We start from the raw sequence: 19932 nt of genomic DNA on the forward strand, positions 1-19932 counted from the left end.
CTCTCCCCCAAACCTGCAACTCCTACGGTTTTTCCCATTTCCCACCTCTCTAGATGCTCAGGCCCAAATCCTTGGAGGTTCTGTGACTTCTCTGTCTTTTATTCCTCACATTCGGTCTATTGGCTGCACCTTCAAAATACCCGCAACCACATCTCACCGCCCTTACTGCCATCGGTGACTAAGTCATCATCATCATCATCATCTCTTACTGCTCTCTCTGCTTTAGCTGTTGCCCCCCTTCAGGTTATTCTCAACACAGCAGTTGGTTTTATGGAGCCAGTTTTTTAAAAGTCAGAGCACAGCTCTTACTCTTGTGCTAATATCACTTCAGTGGCTCCCATCTCCCTCCAAGTAAAAGTCAAGTTGCTAATGATGACTTAACCTCATCTACTGCTCTCATCCTCTTGTGATTTATTGCATATGTAAATTGCATTCCTAATGTCAAGGCCTTTGCACTTCTGATTCCCTTTTTCTGGAACATTCTTTCTCCAGACTTTCCCATGAGTTGAATTTTGAAAACATCAGTCTGGCTTATTTGTTTATTTAATAAACCCATATGTAGAGCTTTCTTCATGCCAAGCATTGTTCTAAATGATTTACTTCATTAACTCATTTTATCCTCATATGACACTATGAGGTAGGTACCATTTATTAAACCGCATCTTACAGATGAGGAAATGGAAGCACAGAGAGATTCAGTAACTTGTCCAACATCACACAGCTACTAAGTAGCAGAGATGAGATTCAATCCAGGCAGTCCTGCTCCACAGTCCATGCTTCTCCTTTCTCTTTTGAAATCAGCTTCTGTGAGGTATAATTTATATTACAATAAAATGCATCCATTTAAAGTGTAGAGTTTGATGAGATTCAATAAAGGTATGTACCTGTGTAACAACCACCAAAATCAAGGTATAGAAATGTCGCCCCCAAAGTTCCCTTGTGTTCTTTTGCAATAAATTCCTCCCGCTGCACCCAGTAGAGTCCCAGGCAACTTACTTGTTTTCTGTCACTGTAGATTATTTTGCCTATCATGGAGTTTCATATAAATGAAATCATGCCATATGTACTCTTTTGTGATTGGCTTCTTTTGTTTGGCGTAATGTTTTTGAGGTTCATCCATGTTGGTGCATAAATCAGTTTATTCCTTTTCCTGAGTTTTTTTTTAATCTTCCATGTCTCTCCTTTACATGTTTATCCTTTTCTCTACTTTCCTGAACTTACAGAATATATTTATAATAGTCATCCGGTCTACTGATTTGATCTTCTGTGTCATTTCTGGATCTCTTTCTGTGGACTGAAAGAGATTTCAGTCCACAGAAATCTCTTCTCTGAAAGAGATTTTTTTTTCTATGGTAACCAGCCATATATTCAATTTTTAATTGGATGCTGGACATTTTGGATTCACATTTCTGGATTTTGTGACACTCCTTTAAATATTGTTGGGTTTTGTTCTAGGATGCAATCTAGTTATTTAGAATCAACTTGATTCTTCCAAGACTTGCTTTTAAGCTTTGTTAGGGTAGGTCCAGGGCAGACTTTAGGGCTAATTCAGCCTATTACTGAGGCAGTACTTCACTGAGAACTGTCCTTGATGCTCCGTGTATTTGGAGGTTTTCCACTGGTAGTTGGGAATTATTCTCCACCCTGGATGAACTCCAGGGATTGCTCTGCTTATTACTGGTGGTTCTTTCTTCAGCTTCAGGTGGTTTCTTACATGTATAGGCATAGACAGACCAATATTCAGCCAAAGACTCAAGGGACCCTTGTTCAAATCTCTAGAACTTTCTCTCTGTGCAAATCCCTCCTCAAGTAGTCTTCCCTGTGGATTCTAGTTGCCTTGATTTCCCTAAACCCCTACTCTGTCTCCTCAGCTCTGTTGGGATTCTCCTTCTGGTGCTGTGGTCTAGAGACCCCAGGCAGCGAGCAGGGGCACTTACAGAAAAACCTCAGCTTTCCCTCCTAAGTAAGGAAAACCCCAGTTCTCCCCCTCCTTCTTTGTTCTCTTCCTATAAGCCTTTTACCTGTGTGTCTCCTTTACTACTCACTCAAGACGCTCAACACAGAACACATCACTTCTGACCCTCCTGGTCACCAAACGTGTGGAGGATTTTCCTTACGCCAAGTGATTCTGTGACACCAGCTGGGTGTCCTACAATTCAACTTAACTCTGACACTGTCTACCTGGAGGTAGCCTCAGGTCCCACAGGTTAAGGGCTCAGTCCCTCAAGACTTCTCCCATCCCACTTCAGACACCAATCTCAAGTAGCAGGTCTCCAAGTTACCCACAACTTCTGTCTGATTTGGCTACAAATCAAGGTTCCCATGACCACCTCCTCGGGTTCAATTAATTTGCTAGAGCAGCTCACAGAACTCAGGGAAACATTTACTTACATTTACCAGTTTATTAAAGGATATGATAAAAGGAGCAGATGAATAGCCAGATGAGAGGACACATAAGATGAGGTCTGGGAGGGTCTCAGGTCTCAGGAGCATCTGTCCCCAGGGAGTTGGGGTGTGTCACCCCCCTGATGTGAATGTGTTCGTCAACCTGGAAGCACCCTGAAACCCCTATTATTGGAGGCTTCCTCACATAGGCATAATTAGTTATTAACTCCATTCTCAGCCCTCTCCCCTCTCTGGAAGATGGGAGGGTGGGGCTGAAAATCCCAAGCTTCTAATCATGGCTTGGTCTCTCTGGTGACCAGTCTCCATCCAAGAGCCCACCCAGAGTTGCCTCGTTAGAACAAGAGGGCTTCCCTGGTGGCGCAATGGTTGAGAGTCCGCCTGCCGATGCAGGGGACACGGGTTCGTGCCCTGGTCCGGGAAGATTCCACATGCCGCGGAGCGGCTGGGCCCGTGAGCCATGGCCGCTGAGCCTGCGCGTCCGGAGCCTGTGCTCCGCAACGGGAGAGGCCACAGCAGTGAGAGGCCCGCGTACCGCAAAAAAAAAAAAAAAAAAAAAAAAAGAACAAGAGGTACTCCTAGTGCTCTTTTAAAAAAATTTTTATTGGGGTATAGTTGATTTATAATGTTGTGTTAGTTTCAGGTGTATAGCAAAGTGAATCTGTTATACATATACATATATCTGCTCTTTTTTAGATTCTTTTCCCATGTAGGCCATTACAGAGTATTGAGTAGAATTCCCTGTGCTATACAGTAGACTCTTATTAGTTATCTATTTTATGTATAGTAGTGTGTAAATGTCAGTCCCAGTCTTCCAATTTATCCCTCCCTCACCTTATCCCCTGGTAACCATAAGTTTATGTTCTACATCTGTAACTCTATTTGTTTTGTTTTTTTTTTAAATTTATTTTTGGCTGCGTTGTGTCTTCGTTGCTGCCTCTAGTTGTGGTGAGCAGTGGCTACTCTTTGTTGTGGTGCGCGGGCTTCTCATTGCGGTGACTTCTCTTGCTGTGGAGCATGGGCTCTAGGTGCGCGGGCTTCAGTAGTTGTGGCACGTGGGCTCAGTAGTTGTGGCTCATGGGCTCTAGAGGGCAGGCTCAGTAGTTGTGGCTCACGGGCTTAGTTGCTCTGTGGCATATGGGATCTTCCTGGACCAGGGCTCGAACCCGTGTCCCCTGCGTTGGCAGGCAGATTCTTAACCACTGTGCTACCAGGGAAGTCCCTCTATTTCTGTTTTGTAGATAAGTTCATTTGTAACCTTTTTTTGTAGAGTCCACGTATAAGCGATATCATATGATATTTGTCTTTCTCTCTCTGACTTACTTCACTCAGTATGACAATCTCTAGGTCCATCCATGTTGCTCCAAATGGCATTATTTCATTCTTTTTTATGGCTGAGTAATATTCCATTGCATGTATATACCACATCTTCTTTATCCTTTTCTTTGTTGATGGACATTTAGGTTGCGTCCATGTCCTGGCTATTGTGAAGAGTGCTGCTAGGAACATTGGGGTGCGTGTATATTTTCAAATTATGGTTTTCTCTGGATATATGTCCAGGAGTGGGATTGCTGGATCATATAGTAGCTCTATTTTTAGTTTTTTAAGGAAGCTTCATACTGTTCTCCAGAGTGGCTGTACCACTCCTAGTACTCTTATCACTTAAGAATTTACAAGGGTTTAGGAGCCCTGTGTCAGTGATGGGTCAAAAACCAAATATCAGAACAAGAGATCCTCCTGGTGCTCTTATCATTTAGGAAATTACAAGGGACTTAGGGGCCCTGTTCCAGGAACTGGGGCAGAAACCAATATATATTTTCTATTCTCTCACAGTTTCCCTTCTCTCAGGGATCTCAGTCTTGTCCTACCTGTTGTCCAATGTCTGAAAACCTTTGTTTCATGTTTTGTTTGTTTTCTAATTGTTTAAGGCGAGAGAGTTTATCTACTGCCAATTACTCCGTCATAGCTGGAAGCAGAAGTCCAACTCATTCCTTATTTATTGATGAATGGTATTCTACTGAATGGATATACCGTATTTGTTTCACTTTTCATCTATTGTTGAACATTTGAGTTGTTTCCAATTTTCGGAATGGAACTCTACAAACCTTTGTATGGACGTATGTTTTAACTACTCCTGGGTAAATACCTAGGGGCAGAATTCCTGGATCATAGAGTATTGTATACTTAACTTTATAAGACACGGCCAAACGGTTTTCCAGAGTGGCCGTATCAGCAATGTATAAGAGTTCATGCTGCTCCCCATCATCCTCAACACTTGGTGTTGTTAGTCTTTTTAACTTTTAGCCATTCTAGTGTGTATGTAGTGAATTTGTTACCACATCAGACTGGGGTCTGCTTGCCCGCACGCAGCAAAGCCAATCTATTGACCCTGGGTTTTGGTGAAGGAAAGTGCAGCAGTTATTGCAGGGCACCAAGCAAGGAGTCCAGGGAGCTAGTGCTCAAAAGGCCCCCCAATCCCCAAAGTCTTTCAGGGAAAGTTTTTTCAAGACAGGGTGAAGGAGGGGGGTTTGGGGTGTGTGATCAGCTCATGGACAGGCTTCTGATTGGTTGGTGGTAATTGGGAGTCGACATCATTAACCTTCTGGTTATAACTGGTCTGTGGCCTACGTGCTTGTGGGCAACATGAGTTTACTTCTTCCACCTGGTGGGGGTTTCAGTATCTGCAAAACAGCTCAAAAGACGTGGCTCAGAATATTATCCACAGTCCTGGAGGAGGAGCTAAAGGTCCTTGACTTTAATGGCTAAAGTATTATTATTTTGTCTTGCTTGACTGTTTTCCTTTTTATGCGTTTTCTCACTTCCCTGGTTAAATTTATTCTTTGGAACTTGGGGAAGGCCTAGGAGGCTAAAGTCTTTGTATAGACAAGAGGCAGGCGGAAGGGAGTGTGGGTCTGTTTTGGGAAGGCTCCATACGGTACGGCTCAGTTACAGGACCTCATAAGGGTTCAGTTTGCATGTTCCTGGTAACTAATGATGTTGATACGCTTTTATGTGCTTATTGGCCATAAATGTTTTTTTTTTTTTTTTTTTTGCGGTACGCGGGCCTCTCACTGCTGCGGCCTCTCCCGTTGCGGAGCACAGGCTCCGGACGCGCAGGCTCAGCGGCCATGGCTCACGGGCCCAGCCGCTCCGCGGCATGTGGGATCTTCCCGGACCGGGGCACGAACCTGTGTCCCCTGCATTGGCAGGCGGACACTCAACCACTGTGCCACCAGGGAAGCCCAAATGTATTTTTTTTTTAAATGAAGTTTAAGTTTTTTATTTTTTCCCTATTGGCTTGTTTATCTTCTACTTACTGAATTGTTAGAGTTCTTTTCATATTCTAGATATAAGTCCTTTGTCAGATATAACAGAATCCATGCTTTTAACTGCTGCTTTTTGTCTGATTGAGGGGAATGAGAGGTAGATGTCAGGATATAAACAGGCCATTGTAGAGTGAGGAGAGAGATGATTGTGTCTTATACCAGCATAGGGTTTAGATGGGGCAAAGTGGATGGAATTTAAAATTAAAAAAAAAAAACACCTCAAGGAATTCTGGGTCTATTTTTTCCCCTTTTGTCTTCTGAATGTTCCGAAATATATTTACAGATACAACCTGAATCAAACCTGAATTTTTCTTTACTTGAATTAACTACAGGGAGAATGTCTCAGGAACCTAGGACATACTCTCTTTTGCTGTTCCTTTTTCTGAGCCATGCAGTGGCAAGTCATGGAGTTCCAGATTCCCGGCAGGGTAAGTCCTGAGGGAGGAATCATCTGTCATGGCTTCCACGCATCTTAGGGAATGGAGTGGGGTTCGATCGGTTTAGGTACATGACGCCGCAAGGTGTTCAGGGATGTGCGCGCCCACGTGCGTGTAGAATGCTCGCGATCACTCTGAAAGGGTTTTTCAAGCCAAGGTTTTTTCACGCTGGCACATACGCTCACAAGTATAATTAAAATTCACTAAAAATTTCCTTCACGAGTAACCTTTTCGGGGGCTCTTTTCTTAATACATATTTGTATTTTTGAGGGTCATCCAGTTCAATTCTATTTATACATTCAACGGCTTTGTTGCAGATTTGCCTCCTTTGTTGCAAAAAATGGCGGTGAGTATCCATTTTATTTTAAACAACATCCCCTGTACTGGAGCTGCCAACTTTTGGATGTTATACTCGACATTATCTCTTTGCCTTTTAGGAAGAAATAATAGATGGAAGCTACCTGAAGGGTAATGTCCCTGCTGTCCCTGCTTGTTGCGTCTAAGAATTTCAAACAGAATGTGCCTATGATCTCTCTGGCATGATTCCTTTTTAAGTTGTCTTTTCATTTTATTTCCATTGTAGCCTTGCTGGATCTCATACAGTTTCAAAGGTAACTCATCCTAAAGGGGAGGGGAAGGGATGGAATAGATTTTTCATAAAAATTCTTAATGGAAGTCTCTTAACTATAAAAAGTAAAATGTACTCATTACAAAAAATATCACCCAATGAACAAGTGTGTTAGAATAGGTACATTCGTTCAACACAATTTTGGCCCCCTCTGCTCCAGCACAAGAGCTAACATTTACTGACTGCTTACTATGTAGCAGGTACTATTCTAAGTGCTTTTATGCATAGAAACACATGTCATCTTCCCAAGCCTCCCCCTCCTCCCACCCAAGTAGGCCCTATTGTTACCCCATTGGACAGAATAATGAAACTGAGGCCCAGGGAGGTGATTTAAGGTCACACAGCTGGGAAATGGTGGCGCTGGGGTGTGTACCCGGCAGCCTGGCTCCAGGACTCACTGTTACTTTGCTCTCACTGTCACTTTATATTCTGTGTACAGGCTGGTGTTAGATACCAGGGATGTGGAGCAGGGCCCTAGATAGTCTTATGGAAAGACAAATATGAACAGATAATTCTAATATAATAAGTACTATGAAGGAGAAATGGGAGCCTTGGGGCCCCATGACAGGAGCACTTAATTATATTAAAGTAGAAGGTCCCCATAAACAGTCTTCTCCCCAAGGTAACTCCAGTTGATAGTTTTGGATCTATTCTTTCAGGCTAAAATTTTTTATCTATCTATCTGTCTATCCATCTATCTATGTATCTATAAAAAATGTGACTATAAAAGGCCTTCTAACCGTTTAAGGCAGGAAGATTTATCTACTGCCAATTATTCCATCACAGCTGAAAGCAAAAGTCCACCTCACTCCCTTTGACTGGATGAGTGGCATTCCATTCCATACCATCTGTTTAACATTTCACCTGCTGTTGGATATTTGAGTTGTTTCCAATTTTTGGCTGTTATGAATGAAGTTGTGCGTTTTCTATGTGTTGGTCAATGTTTTAAGCACTTTACATGTGTGAACAAATTTAATTCTCACAGTTGTTCGCTGTATTACATAGAAAGGGAAACCGAGGCACAGGAAAATTCAGTAAACTGCCTAAGGCCATACAGTTCAGTGGTAGAGCCAGGATTCAAACCCAGGTTTCGAGCCTACAGTCCTAACTATGCTATTTCAGCCTCTCATGGTATACAAGGCATCTGTTTTTTAAACTTGATATAGTCAGATTGACCTTTCCAAGTCAATCTGTTTGGATTATTAATCTGAGTGGATTGTTATGGGATTTAGAATATAACACACAGCTTCAAATTGATCATTGTCTTTGAGAGACTGGTATGCAGGCTGATTCCTGGAATTGGAAACTCCCCCTCACCGTGCCAAGGAAACACATCTCCTACCTCTAAGCACAGAGTTCCTAGCATCCCGGCCCATCTTCATTGTCCTTTCTGAACCTCGGTCCCCTGATCACTCAGCTAGTAGGGGAACTGCTCATCCTAGGCGAGCCTGTCACCATGACCTTCTCCTGTCTGTCTTCAACTGAAGCTCCCATGTGTGGACGGCAGACCTGTCCCACAGAGTCGTGGCCTATCTGAATTCACGGAACGTTGCCTTCACCATCCCCAGCCTGCAGGTGTGTATCTGAGACCCGTCCCTATGTTCCCCTCTCAGTGCTCAGGGGTTGCAAACTCAGGGGCCAGGTAAGTCAGAGAAGTGGGCTAGGTGGAGAGCTAGTCTTCACTTCCACAAAGGAACATGTTCTGTCTAGTGTTTTTTGAAACATGATATAAGCTCCTTTGTCTCTCTTTCATTTTTCCACTTTCGATGGAGACATGGTGTATTAGAGCAGCAGTCCCCAACCTTTTTGGCACCAGGGACCGGTTCATGGAAGACAGTTTTTCCATGGGTTGGGATCGAGGGGATGGTTTCGGGATGATTCAAGTGCATTACATTTATCGTGCACTTTATTTCTGTTATTATTACATTGTAATATATAATGAAGTAAGTATAGAACCCACCATAATGTTGACAGGAGGCGGAGCTCAGGCGGTAATGCGAGTGATGGGGAGCGGCTGTAAATACAGATGAAGCTTTGCATGCTTGCCCGCCGCTCACCTCCTGCTGTGCGACTTGGTTCCTGTCGGGCCACAGATCGGTGGTGGTCCTAGGTCACGCACTGGTATTAGAGTATAGGCTGAGCTACTCTAACAAAGAGACCATAGATTGCAGCAGCTCGAACAATTTAGTTTATTTCTATCTCATATTATAGTCCAGGGCTAGGTGGGAGGTCCAGAGAGGAGAGACAGCTCTACTTCAAAAGGCCATCGAGGGGCCTGGGTTCCTTCTGTCTTGTTGCTTTGTCATCATCTAAGGAGTGGTTGCCCACATGATTGAAACAGCACATCCATTTCTCCAACCCAGAGACGGTGTGGTGGGAAAGAGGAAGTGAAGGCTGAATAGCTTCTCTTTAAGGATGTGACCTGCAAGTTGCACACTTCTTCCTGCTCACGTTTCATTGGCTCACAGTCCACAGTCACGTCTTACTGCAGAGGAGCAAGATGAGAGACCATGTACCCAGCTAAAATTTATGGGATTCTGTTCCTAAAATAATTACAAGAGAGTGGACCTTTGGGTATAATTATCAGTCTCTCAATCATGGGTCCAAGAAATATTTTTCTTCCCTTTTAACTCTACTAGAAGGAAAACAGTAGCACAAACATGTAAATGGATGGCAGTGGATATTTGCCTTGGGGAACAATAGGGCCTGGTGGGGACTGCGGTGAATTGGCCAGCACATGCCTCATTAGCATAATCGGTAGCCCAGGGCGTTTTGTTTTGCCTTTACCAATACACTGTGAATAGCACAGAAAATTGAGACAACATTCTTTCAGATTTCAAAGACTATTACTTGATTCAGCAAAGAAGTCATGTCATTGACGAATGAAGTTCTGACATACGTCTTTTTTTGTTTCGGTTTTTACTTACCTTATAGTGAAGATGAAAGTGTCAACCAACATTCATGTGAGAACGACACTCAGAAGCCTGGTTGTTATGCATTTACCAGGACACCCGCTAGGTGGAGGTGGCTGGTGGCCTCATGGCATCTGCTTTCTTTCCCATGTTCATCTGTGCAATCTAAAGAGAAGTGATGCCTGCCCTTTCTCTCTAGCAGTAGGGTTTCTCATAAAATGTGTATATTTTAACCTGATTAGGAGCTATACTACCTCTCTTCCTATTTGTATATTCATTTATTCATTTAGTATCTACTTATCCAGCCTCTATTCTCTGCCAGGCACAGTTCTAGACACTGGAGACTCAGGAGAACAGGCGGTCACATTAGTACCCACGTGGGCCTTTCATTCTAAGGGGAGAGACATTGAGTAAACAATCATTGAACTCATTCAGGGCAGAGAATAATGGCTGGCACTTACTGAGAACACTTTACATCATCATTTACTCCTCATGACCTAGGATTAATTCTTACTTACATAGTAAGTTTGACTGTTGTTCCTACCTTTCAGCTGAGAAAACTGAGACCCAGAGATACTGTTGCCCATTTATCAAATAAAAATACAGGTTTCCCAGTTAAATTTGACTTGCAGATGATCAACGAATACGTTTTTTTAGTGTAAGTATGTCCCATGCAATATTTGGGATATACTTATGCTAAAAAATTATTCGTTTATCAGCAAGTCAAATTTAACTGGGCATCTTGTATTTCATCTAACCATCCTAGTTAAGGAACTTGCCCGAGGCCGTACAACTAGTAAGTGGCAAGGTGGGGATTTGCACACAGGTTATCTGGTGCTAGAGCTCACCTTTTGTCCATGATGTCACACTATGCTGCCTTTCTAGAGCACCTCTATTTAAGGAAGATTTAGAAAAGAATTCCCCAGATAGCAGAGGAAATCTCTTTCAGGAGAGGCTGCTGGCCTCTGCCCCTCACCCTGGAGGGGGTGCCACGGGGAGTTCATGCTGCCTGAATTTTGCTCCTGTGCTGGGGGCTTGGAGCATGGGAGAGGGTTTGAGCAGTGCCCATCTGGAAGTAGTAAACTTTCCGGGTAGAGGCCAACTTCCCTGGACTTGAAACCTCAATCACCTGCAGGGACCAGGCAGGCCATGGGGAAATCAGCTACCTGGAGGGTGGTGAGCCGGAAGAGTAATTACAGTGAGCAGCTGTCCCTCTGCCTGTTGATTATTACACAGAAGGGGATGTATGCCCAGCGTTGCCACATCTTTGTGGTTTCCAAGAAAAGTTGGAAATTTGGATTTTTGTGAGGAATTCCATGAATTTTAAATGTTAGCAGCTCATAAAAAATTTTGGAGCCAATTCAACCAAACGTGTGCAGGCTGCCAGCTTGCGGTCTCTGCAGGGAATTAGGTGGCCTGGCTGGGCTGCTGGCCGTGGTGCTGACCATGTGCTCCTGTCCTGTCCTCACTGACTCTCTTAACGTTCCATATCCAGGCAGTCATGGAACACCACCTGGAACAATGTTTGTACCAGCCCTGGAAACTGCTGGAGGACCTGAGGGGAACCGACGCTCAGCAATTCCGCACTGCCATGAAATGTCTCTTAGAAGACAAGAAGGACCGCTTGGTGAGGCTCTCCTGGCATCCTGGGAGCGGAGGACATCCAGGGCCAGTTGGTGTTTGTCGAGTTGAATGGAATTGAGCCTCACTCAGGCCTGGGCCCTTCTTTATCTCTTCCTCCCTCCTTCTCCTTCTGCAAACTCCCTGGGACCTAGGTTTCCTCTCTTACTTTCTCCAAAGTTCAGATGAAGAGCCTTAGGAGTCATATGCTTATGAGCACTAAGAAATGAGGGGTACAGAGGAGTCCCAGTAGTTTGGCTTCATAAACATCCATGAATGATTACTGTGCACCAGGGGACACTGGATTCAGAGATGAGAGACTGTCTCTGCCCTCAAGGAGCTTATGGTCCAGGGAGACCAAAAAACAGGGACAAAAAAATTTCCACAAAATGAGGTTGGTAATGTAAGAGCAAAGAAAAGGCCTCTGAGACCCAGAGAACCCTTGGAATCAGAAAGGTGAGGTGTAGAGGTGGTTTTTTTTCAGAGGCAGTTGAGTGTAGAGCAGTGTTTTCCAAAGGGTATTGAACCATTTAAACATTTTAATAATCATAAACTTATTTTAATGTCTGTTATTAAAATGCACATCAAAACTGTGAGTTTGGTGGAGATGTAATGTTTCCTTTTGAAATGAATTTAAGTTTTAAAAAGAGTTTAAAGTAAAAATATGAACTAAATAATAGTAAAGGCAATGCAAAGATATGGCAAAAATGAGGATGGTGGTCTTTGAAAATGATACTGATCAGTGTTTACTGTGTGTCGGGTATTATTTCCAGGGAATGATCAGCAAGCCGTTTCTGTAAAGGGCCGGAGAGTAAATATTTTAGGTTTTGCAGGCTCTACAATCTCTGTCACAACTACTCACCTCTGCCGTTGTAGCATCAAAGCAGCCGTAGATGGCAGGTCAATGCATGGGTGGGGATGTGTTCCAATTAAACTTTATTTGCAGAAACAGACAGTGGGTCAGATTTGACCTGTGGGCCATATTTGCCAACACCGTTCTAAGTGTTTAACAAACCTGGACCTATTGAATTGTCTCCAGGACCTTCTGAAATGAGGATAAATAGACTCTTACCATTTCAATATTCAGATGAGGAAACAGGCTTGGAGAGGTTGAGTAAGTAACCTCGGGTTACACAGCTTGAAAGTGGCAGATCTGAGGTGGGAACCTGGGCTCCTGACTCTAGCTGTGAGCCCTCTGGCATCTGGTGAAGCCCGTGGGCTCCATCTCAGAATAATGTGTTAAAATACAACGGATGACAAAGGAAGCCGATTCTATTGAAATACATTTATCAAAATACATAAGACAAAGTTAAGGGTACAGTAATTTATGTGCTTCTTTAACACATCCAATAACAAGATTTAGTGGCGGGGCTAATAGTTTCTGTAATTTTGAGGAAGTGTTGAGTGTAAGTGAGATTTCAAGACATTTGCAGCAATGGTAGTGAGTTATGAAAGTTTGTGATTTCTAGTGATGACACATCAAAGGTTCTCCTGCCACCTTGCTGGCTTGCTGCCTACGTTCATCCCTGAAGGAGATGCCAGGGACCAATTCCATGGCAGTGAAAAGGAGGATGCAGTTTGCCCCCAGTGTTCACAGATGCCCTAATACTATCCGCAGATCCCTGCCCAATAACCCCTAAGTTACACTCTTAGCCGCTGCACTGTTTGGCCCCAACCGGGAATGACGTAAGTTAGGAAACACATGGGCGTGGTGAGAGATGTGGGCTTGGACTCAGTACACGTTTCAGATCCCAGCTTTGTGCAGGTTTGGCCTGGTTAACTAGTCTCTCTTTTGTTCTCATCACCTGTAATATTGAGTTAATTATAGCATGTAATGTTTGCTGAGTGTTCACTAGGTACCGGGCACTCTCCATTCATTATCTCCTTCAATTCTTGTCTAGATCTAGGAGGTAGGCACTGATTTTATCTTCATTCAAGAGGAAGAAACTGAGACTTAAAAAAGATAAGTGATTTGCTCAGGGACACACACATGTAAGTGGAGGGCCTGGCATCTGAACCTAGGAATGTCTGACCCACAGACCCATGGGGCTTAACCTATAGGACTGTTGTGAGAATTACAGGAGGTGATGCATGCTTGCTCCATGCTTGACACAGTGCCTGGAGTGTAGTCCATAGGCAGTAAATTGTGGTTGTTGTTTTCGGAGGGTGTGTTGGGTGAAGGACAGAGTCGTGTCCAGTCTGATTGTACCTACACCCTGTCAGTATTCCTGGGGTCTGTGGTTCAAAAGATTCATTCATTCGTTCATCCTAACAGGCTATTTCTCAATGTCTTCTAGGTACCAGGCATCCCACTAGGCACATGGCTAGGGCCCCAGCACTTTCCTGGCTCAACCTCAGCTACACAGTGGAATCAGATGCCAGGGCTCCACCAGAGACCAGTTAAACCAGGCTCTATACAGTGGTGCTGGGGGATCACCTCCCTAGTGACTCTGATGTGTAGCCAAGATTGAGATCCACTGGCTTGGAGGAAAGATAGGCCCATAAGCATCTCTAGCGCATCATGGAGTTTGGTTCAAGATGCTGTTGGGAGCCCAGAGTGGAGGGAGATTTGGATTGACTTAAGTAGGACATCAGAGAAGACTTCACCAATGAAATGACAACTGAGCTTGGCCTTAAAGGATCAGCTGGATTTCTCTGGGAGAAGGAGGTGGAGAGGGGATGCCAGTTAGAGCAAGGGCCTGGGTGTGACAGTCATGGTGTATCTGGAGAATGACAAGGTGCCTAGTGTGGGTGAAGCAGGTGAAGGCCTTGACTTTGTTCTTTAGGTGATGGAAAGGTCTAGAAGATTTGACATAACAGCATGGTGTTTAACAGTGGTCCTGAATTTCACCACTGCTGCTAAGTGTGGTCTCTCCCAGTGTTTCCAAATCAAGAGGCAGCTCTCAAGACAAGCCTAACTTCTATCATTCCTGTAGGAGCTGGATGACATCACGGTTGACTTGGGAGAGATTCGGAAACAAGCCTTGCAGAGCCCGGGCGTGAACCGCAGCCTGTTTCTCATCACGCTGGAGAGGTGTTTCCAGGTGCTGAACCCCCTGGAGTGTGTGGAGATCCTGGGCAGGGTGCTAAGGGGCTCCTCAGGCCACTTTCTCCAGCCGGATATCACGGAGAGGCTCCCCCGGGACCTGCGTGAAGATGCCTTCAAGAACCTGTGAGTGACCTCCTGCCCCCCCAGAGTCTGTCCTGAGAAATCAAGGAGGTAACGCATGAGGGAGGGGAGAAGGCAGGTGGGGACAGGTTAATATTCGAGGTCAGTTTAGAGATGGTTTGATTAAAACAGAGTTTCCCAAATTTTAGTCATTCTGGTATCATCCTCACAATTTTTCCATACCTATATACCACCTGTATTATTATTAGTTCGTGTTTTTTAAAAATAGATTCATTCTATTTACTTAAAATATCTATTTTAAAAGTAAATATGGGACTTCCCTGGCGGCGCAGTGGTTAAGAATCCGCCTGCCAATGCAGGAGACATGGGTCCGATCTCTGGTCCGGGAAGATCCCACATGCTGCGGAGCAGCTAAGCCTGTATCCCACAACTACTGGGCCTGTGCTCTAGAGCCCGCGAGCCACAACTACTGAGCCCACGTGCTGCAACTACTGAAGCCCACGTGCCTGTGCTCTGCAACAAGAGAAGCCACTGCAATGAGAATCTTGTGCACCACAGCAACGAGTAGCCCCTGCTCGCCGCAACTAGAGAAAGCCCGCACACAGCAACGAAGACCCAATGCAGCCAAAAATAAATAAATGAATTTATTTAAAAAAAAAGTAAATATGATACACACTACTGTATATAAAAAAGATAACTAACAAGGACTTACTGTACAGCACAGGGTACTATACTCAATATTTTGTAACAACCTATAAGGGAAAAGAATCTGAAAAAAATAGGTACATATGTATGTATAACAATCACTTTGCTGTACACCTGAAACTAACACAACATTGTAAATAAACTATACTTCATAAAAAATAAGTAAATAAATTTTAAAAAGTAAAGGGCTTCCCTGGTGACGCAGTGGTTGAGAGTCTGCCTGCCGATGCAGGGGACACGGGTTTGTGCCCTGGTCCGGGAAGATCCCACATGCCGCAGCGCGGCTGGGCCTGTGAGCCATGGCCGCTGGGCCTGCGCATCTGGAGCCTGTGCTCTGCAATGGGAGAGGCCACAACAGTGAGAGGCCCACGTACCGCAAAAAAAAAAAAAAAAAAAAGTAAATATGGTATAATTACTGTAAATGGGAAACCAGTATCATTTGTCTTAAGTAATCATAAAAATAAATACAGTATAAAAAACAAACCAGTGTCATTAAATCCTAGCTAGATATGTTGTTCTGAGCCTAGGACCTGTTCCCTTGGTTAAAAAAGGAGCTGAGTGTGTGCTGAAGACCTAAAGTGAGACTTCCACCTTGAGAGTCAGCAGGACGGACAGACACAGTTGGATCCAGAAGCTCAAATTACGTCATCAGGAACATCTCTGGCTTTTTCTCTCTCAGCTCTGCCCTCCTCTGTGTTGGCCTCACTCCCAGGCGGGCTCTCTCCACGAGGGAGCATGGGCACAGTTCCAGGTAGAGTCCTAGACCTGATTCTCATTGGTCCACACTGGGTCATGTGCCCATTCTTCTTTTTTTTTTTTTGGCTGCGTCACTCAGCATGTGGAATCTTAGTTCCTCAACCAGGAGGGATCGAACCCACGCCCCCTGCAGTGGAAGCGTGGAGTCCCAACCACTGGGCCACCAGTGAGGTCCCCATGTCCCCATTCTTGAGCCGGTCACTGTGGCCAATGGGATCTTATATGCTGAATGGCTTAGATGTGGGTCACAGTCCCACCCAAAGGACATGGATCAAGATGGGGACATGGGGACTTCGCTGGTGGCCCAGACAAGTGTTGACAAGAGGGAGGAGTGGACACTTGACAGTCAGAACTCACAGCTGGCCAGCACAAAACTTTATGTAAACCCTGACAAGAGCCTGGGAGAAGGTTACAAGCCTTACAGAGAGAAAGACAACAGATCAATACAGAGAGAACGTTGCCCGACACCAGATTCTCATCATGAGCTGGGAGTCCAGAATATGGCCCCATTTCCCGTCTTGATGAGCATCATTTAATCCAACCTCTTCTTTCGCAGATGAAGAAACTGAAGCCCAAAGAGAGGACAGCGTCCCTTGAAGTGACCCCCTGGGGCTTGACTTAATTTGAACTCAAGTCAGTTCTTCTGAATCTCAGGGTTTTTTTTTTTTGTTTTTTTTTTTTCCGGTACGCGGGCCTCTTACTGTTGTGGCCTCTCCCGTTGCGGAGCACAGGCTCCGGACACACAGGCTCAGCGACCATGGCTTACGGGCCCAGCCGCTCCGCGGCATGTGGGATCTTCCTGGACCGGGTCATGAACCCACGTCCCCTGCATTGGCAGGCGGACTCTCAACCACTGCGCCACCAGGGAAGCCCTGAACCTCAGTTTTGACCTTTTCCTACTCTACCCTCCCGTCCCCTTCTCCTTGTGAGGATGATGTCATTAAGCCCCACCCCCCATTCTTCAAATGAGGAAACTGAGGCACAGAGAGATTGTATAACTTGCTGTAGGTCAGACTGCTAGGGAATGATAGAGCCAGCATTTTTACAAATGGGCAAGCTTTCCCTTAAATAATGTAAACATCGTTTTTTCAGAATTATATCTATCTCCTGTCCCTTTCACGTACTGTGCTGTTCTGAAAAACAAAACAACAACCCAAAAAAGACAGAGAGAGAGAAAGAAGAAGAGGAAGAATAAGAACCAGGAGAAGAGGAGAAAGGGGGGAAAAAAAACAACCGAGGAGAAGGAGGAAGAGAGGAGAAGAAGAAGAAAAGAAAGATACGGCAAGAAGATATTAAGATAGATTTAAGGGAAAGTTTGCCTCTTCATATATGAAATGACGGGGAGAGTGGTGAGGATAAACTTTAAGCTTAGAAAAGGGCAGATGGGTCATTTGGTGAATTGATTTTCAGTGGTGGTGGGTGGAGGTGAGGGAAGTTTTCCAGGATGAGTAGACTCAGCTATTTTGCAGGTATGAACTGGAGGGGTGATCAGTGCCAAATGCTGTGAAAGGTCAAGTCATATTTGGACCAAATGGGACTGCTGGGTATGGTGACAAGGAGCTCATTCAGGACTTGGGCCACAAGGAGTGGTGTGTTGATGAAGAAAGCAGATGTCAGTGTCTTAAAAAGTGACCAAGACACTTTACGCCCATCAGGATATCTGTAATCAAAATGTCAGATAATAACAAGTGTTGACAATGATGTGGAGAAATCAGAATCCTCAGACACTGTTGGTGAGAAAGTGAAGTGGTACGGCTGCTTTGGAAAATAGTCTGGAGTTCCTCAAAAGGTTAAGCATAGAGTTGCCATCTAACCCAGCAACTCCACTCCTGGGTCTATTCCCAAGAAAAATGAAATGTGTCACACAAACACTTACACATGAATGTTTACAGCAGCGTTATTTATAATAGACAAAAGGGGGAAACAACCCGTGTCCATCAACGGATGAACAGATAAACAAAATGTGGTATATTTGTACAACGGAACAGAATTTGGCCATAAAAAAATGAATTACTGATGCATGTTCCAACATGCATGAACCTTGAAGTCATCATGCCAAGTGAAAGAGGCCAGATACAAAAGTGACATATTATATGATTGCATTTATCGGAAATATCCAGAAGACGTAAATCTATAAAGATAGAAAGTAGATTAGTGGTTTCTAGGAGTTGGGATGACTAAAAGTTCTGGGGTGATAGCTAAAAGGTAGGAGGTTTCTTTTTGAGGTACTTTAAAGGGTTCTAACATTGATTGTGGTGACGGTTGTACAAGTCTGAATATACTGAAAACCATTGAGTTGTATACTTTGTAAGGTATAAGTTATATCTGAATAAAACTGTTACCAAAAAAAAAAAGGACCTGGTGGTGAGGAAGTGAAGAACAGTCTTTGGAAGGTATTTAACTGTGATGGGAAGAGGAGAAACAGGAAAATCGCTACATCTATAGCAAGGGAGTGGGAAGGGCTTTTAACCAAAGAAAGCTTTGTATACTTTTGTTGTTTGGACCCTGCCTGAAGGCCTTCATATTTGTTCCTTAATTGACACCTATGTGTATGTCATGTAGGTCTGTGGTGTTCAAAGATCTCTACGACCAAACCTCGGCCCATTCCCAGAGGGCTGTCTACTCCTGGATGACTGGGATTTTGCAGACATCTTCCAATGGCACTGGTGAGCCCAGGCTTTGAGGTGGGAACACTTTTTAGGGGGAGTCCATCCTTAAAAGTGATGCTTCATCTCTGAAGATAGGGATTTGATTTCATTGCCACTTAAGATTTTTAGCTCCCTCAGCTTCCAAAAAGTGTTTGATGTGGTTTATGGAAAAACCACATACCCCATTTCATCAGTGCATTTTCCACACGCTGAAGTCTCTAAAGTCAGCGTCATCTGTATCTTACAATCAACACCGTGTGCAAGTTTAGCTTCTTAGTGGAACGTAAATAATGCTGGCACCTTAGATTCCATGAAAACTTGCTGTACTGCGCAGCATGCGGGATCTTAGTGCCCAGGGATCGAACCCTGTAGTGGAAGCGAGGAGTCTTAACCACTGGACCGCCAGGGAAGTCCCTCAATGAAAACTTTTAGAATCAGGTTACAAGTTCAAAATCTGTGTTAAAAATCTGTATCAAAGTGGGACAAAATAGTTTTTTTTTGTTTTGCGGTACGCGGGCCTCTCACTGCTGTGGCCTCTCCCGTTGCGGAGCCCAGGCTCCAGACATGCAGGCTCAGCGGCCATGGCTCATGGAACCAGCTGCTCCGCGGCACGTGGGATCTTCCCGGACCGGGGCACGAACCTGCGTCCCCTGCATCGGCAGGTGGACTCTCAACCACTGCGCCACCAGGGAAGCCCAAAATAGTTTTTGTAAAAGTAAATATAGGCAATAAAGCACAGAAATTTAGTGCTAAGCTTCCTGCAACCGAAGCAGCAATAGGTCAGGAGTAGTTTATTTGGCAGATGTTTGTTAAAACCCTACTATTTTCTAGAGCAGTGAAATTCATAGAGACCGAAAGTAAAGGGGTGGTTGCCAGGGGCCAGAGGGAGGAAGGAGTGGGGAATTACTATTTAACGAGTACAGAATTCCAGTTTTGCAAGATGAAAAAGCTCTGGAAATGGATGGTGGTGCTGGTTGCACAGCAAAGTGAATGTACTTAATGCCACCGAACTGTATACTTAAAAGTAGTTAAGGGACTTCCCTGGTGGCGCAGTGGTTGAGAGTCCGCCTGCCGATGCAGGGGACGCGGGTTTGTGCCCCGGTCCGGGAGGGTCCCACGTGCCGCGGAGCGGCTGGGCCCATGAGCCATGGCTGCTGGGCCTGCGCGTCCGGAGCCTGTGCTCCGCAACGGGAGAGGCCACAGCAGTGAGAGGCCCGCGTATCGTAAAAAAAAAAAAAAAAAAAAAAAAAAAGTAGTTAAGATCGTAAATTTTATGTTACGTGTATTTTACTGCCATTGAAAAAAAAGGAGAGAGAATGGCTATGTAGGTTAGTAACGCAAACAATTTCACAGGTAGCTTCAACTTG

The 19932-nt window shown here is 44.5% G+C and overlaps 1 protein-coding gene across 2 annotated transcripts in view; it reads left to right on the forward strand.

The window, feature by feature from the left end:
* Nucleotides 1–6066: 6066 nt before the first annotated feature.
* OTOA (otoancorin) overlaps nucleotides 6067–19932 on the forward strand; it is a 60105-nt gene continuing 46239 nt past the window's right edge. For both annotated transcript variants that reach the window (XM_060123176.1, XM_060123177.1), the window contains exons 1-8: nucleotides 6067–6157; nucleotides 6484–6512; nucleotides 6604–6634; nucleotides 6750–6777; nucleotides 8282–8369; nucleotides 11202–11333; nucleotides 14263–14498; nucleotides 18480–18583. In XM_060123176.1, the coding sequence (XP_059979159.1) occupies nucleotides 6067–6157; nucleotides 6484–6512; nucleotides 6604–6634; nucleotides 6750–6777; nucleotides 8282–8369; nucleotides 11202–11333; nucleotides 14263–14498; nucleotides 18480–18583 (739 nt within the window). The remainder of the gene's footprint in view (nucleotides 6158–6483; nucleotides 6513–6603; nucleotides 6635–6749; nucleotides 6778–8281; nucleotides 8370–11201; nucleotides 11334–14262; nucleotides 14499–18479; nucleotides 18584–19932) is intronic.

The sequence above is a fragment of the Lagenorhynchus albirostris genome, chromosome 15 (assembly GCF_949774975.1).
Source record: "Lagenorhynchus albirostris chromosome 15, mLagAlb1.1, whole genome shotgun sequence".
NCBI lineage: Eukaryota > Metazoa > Chordata > Mammalia > Artiodactyla > Delphinidae > Lagenorhynchus > Lagenorhynchus albirostris.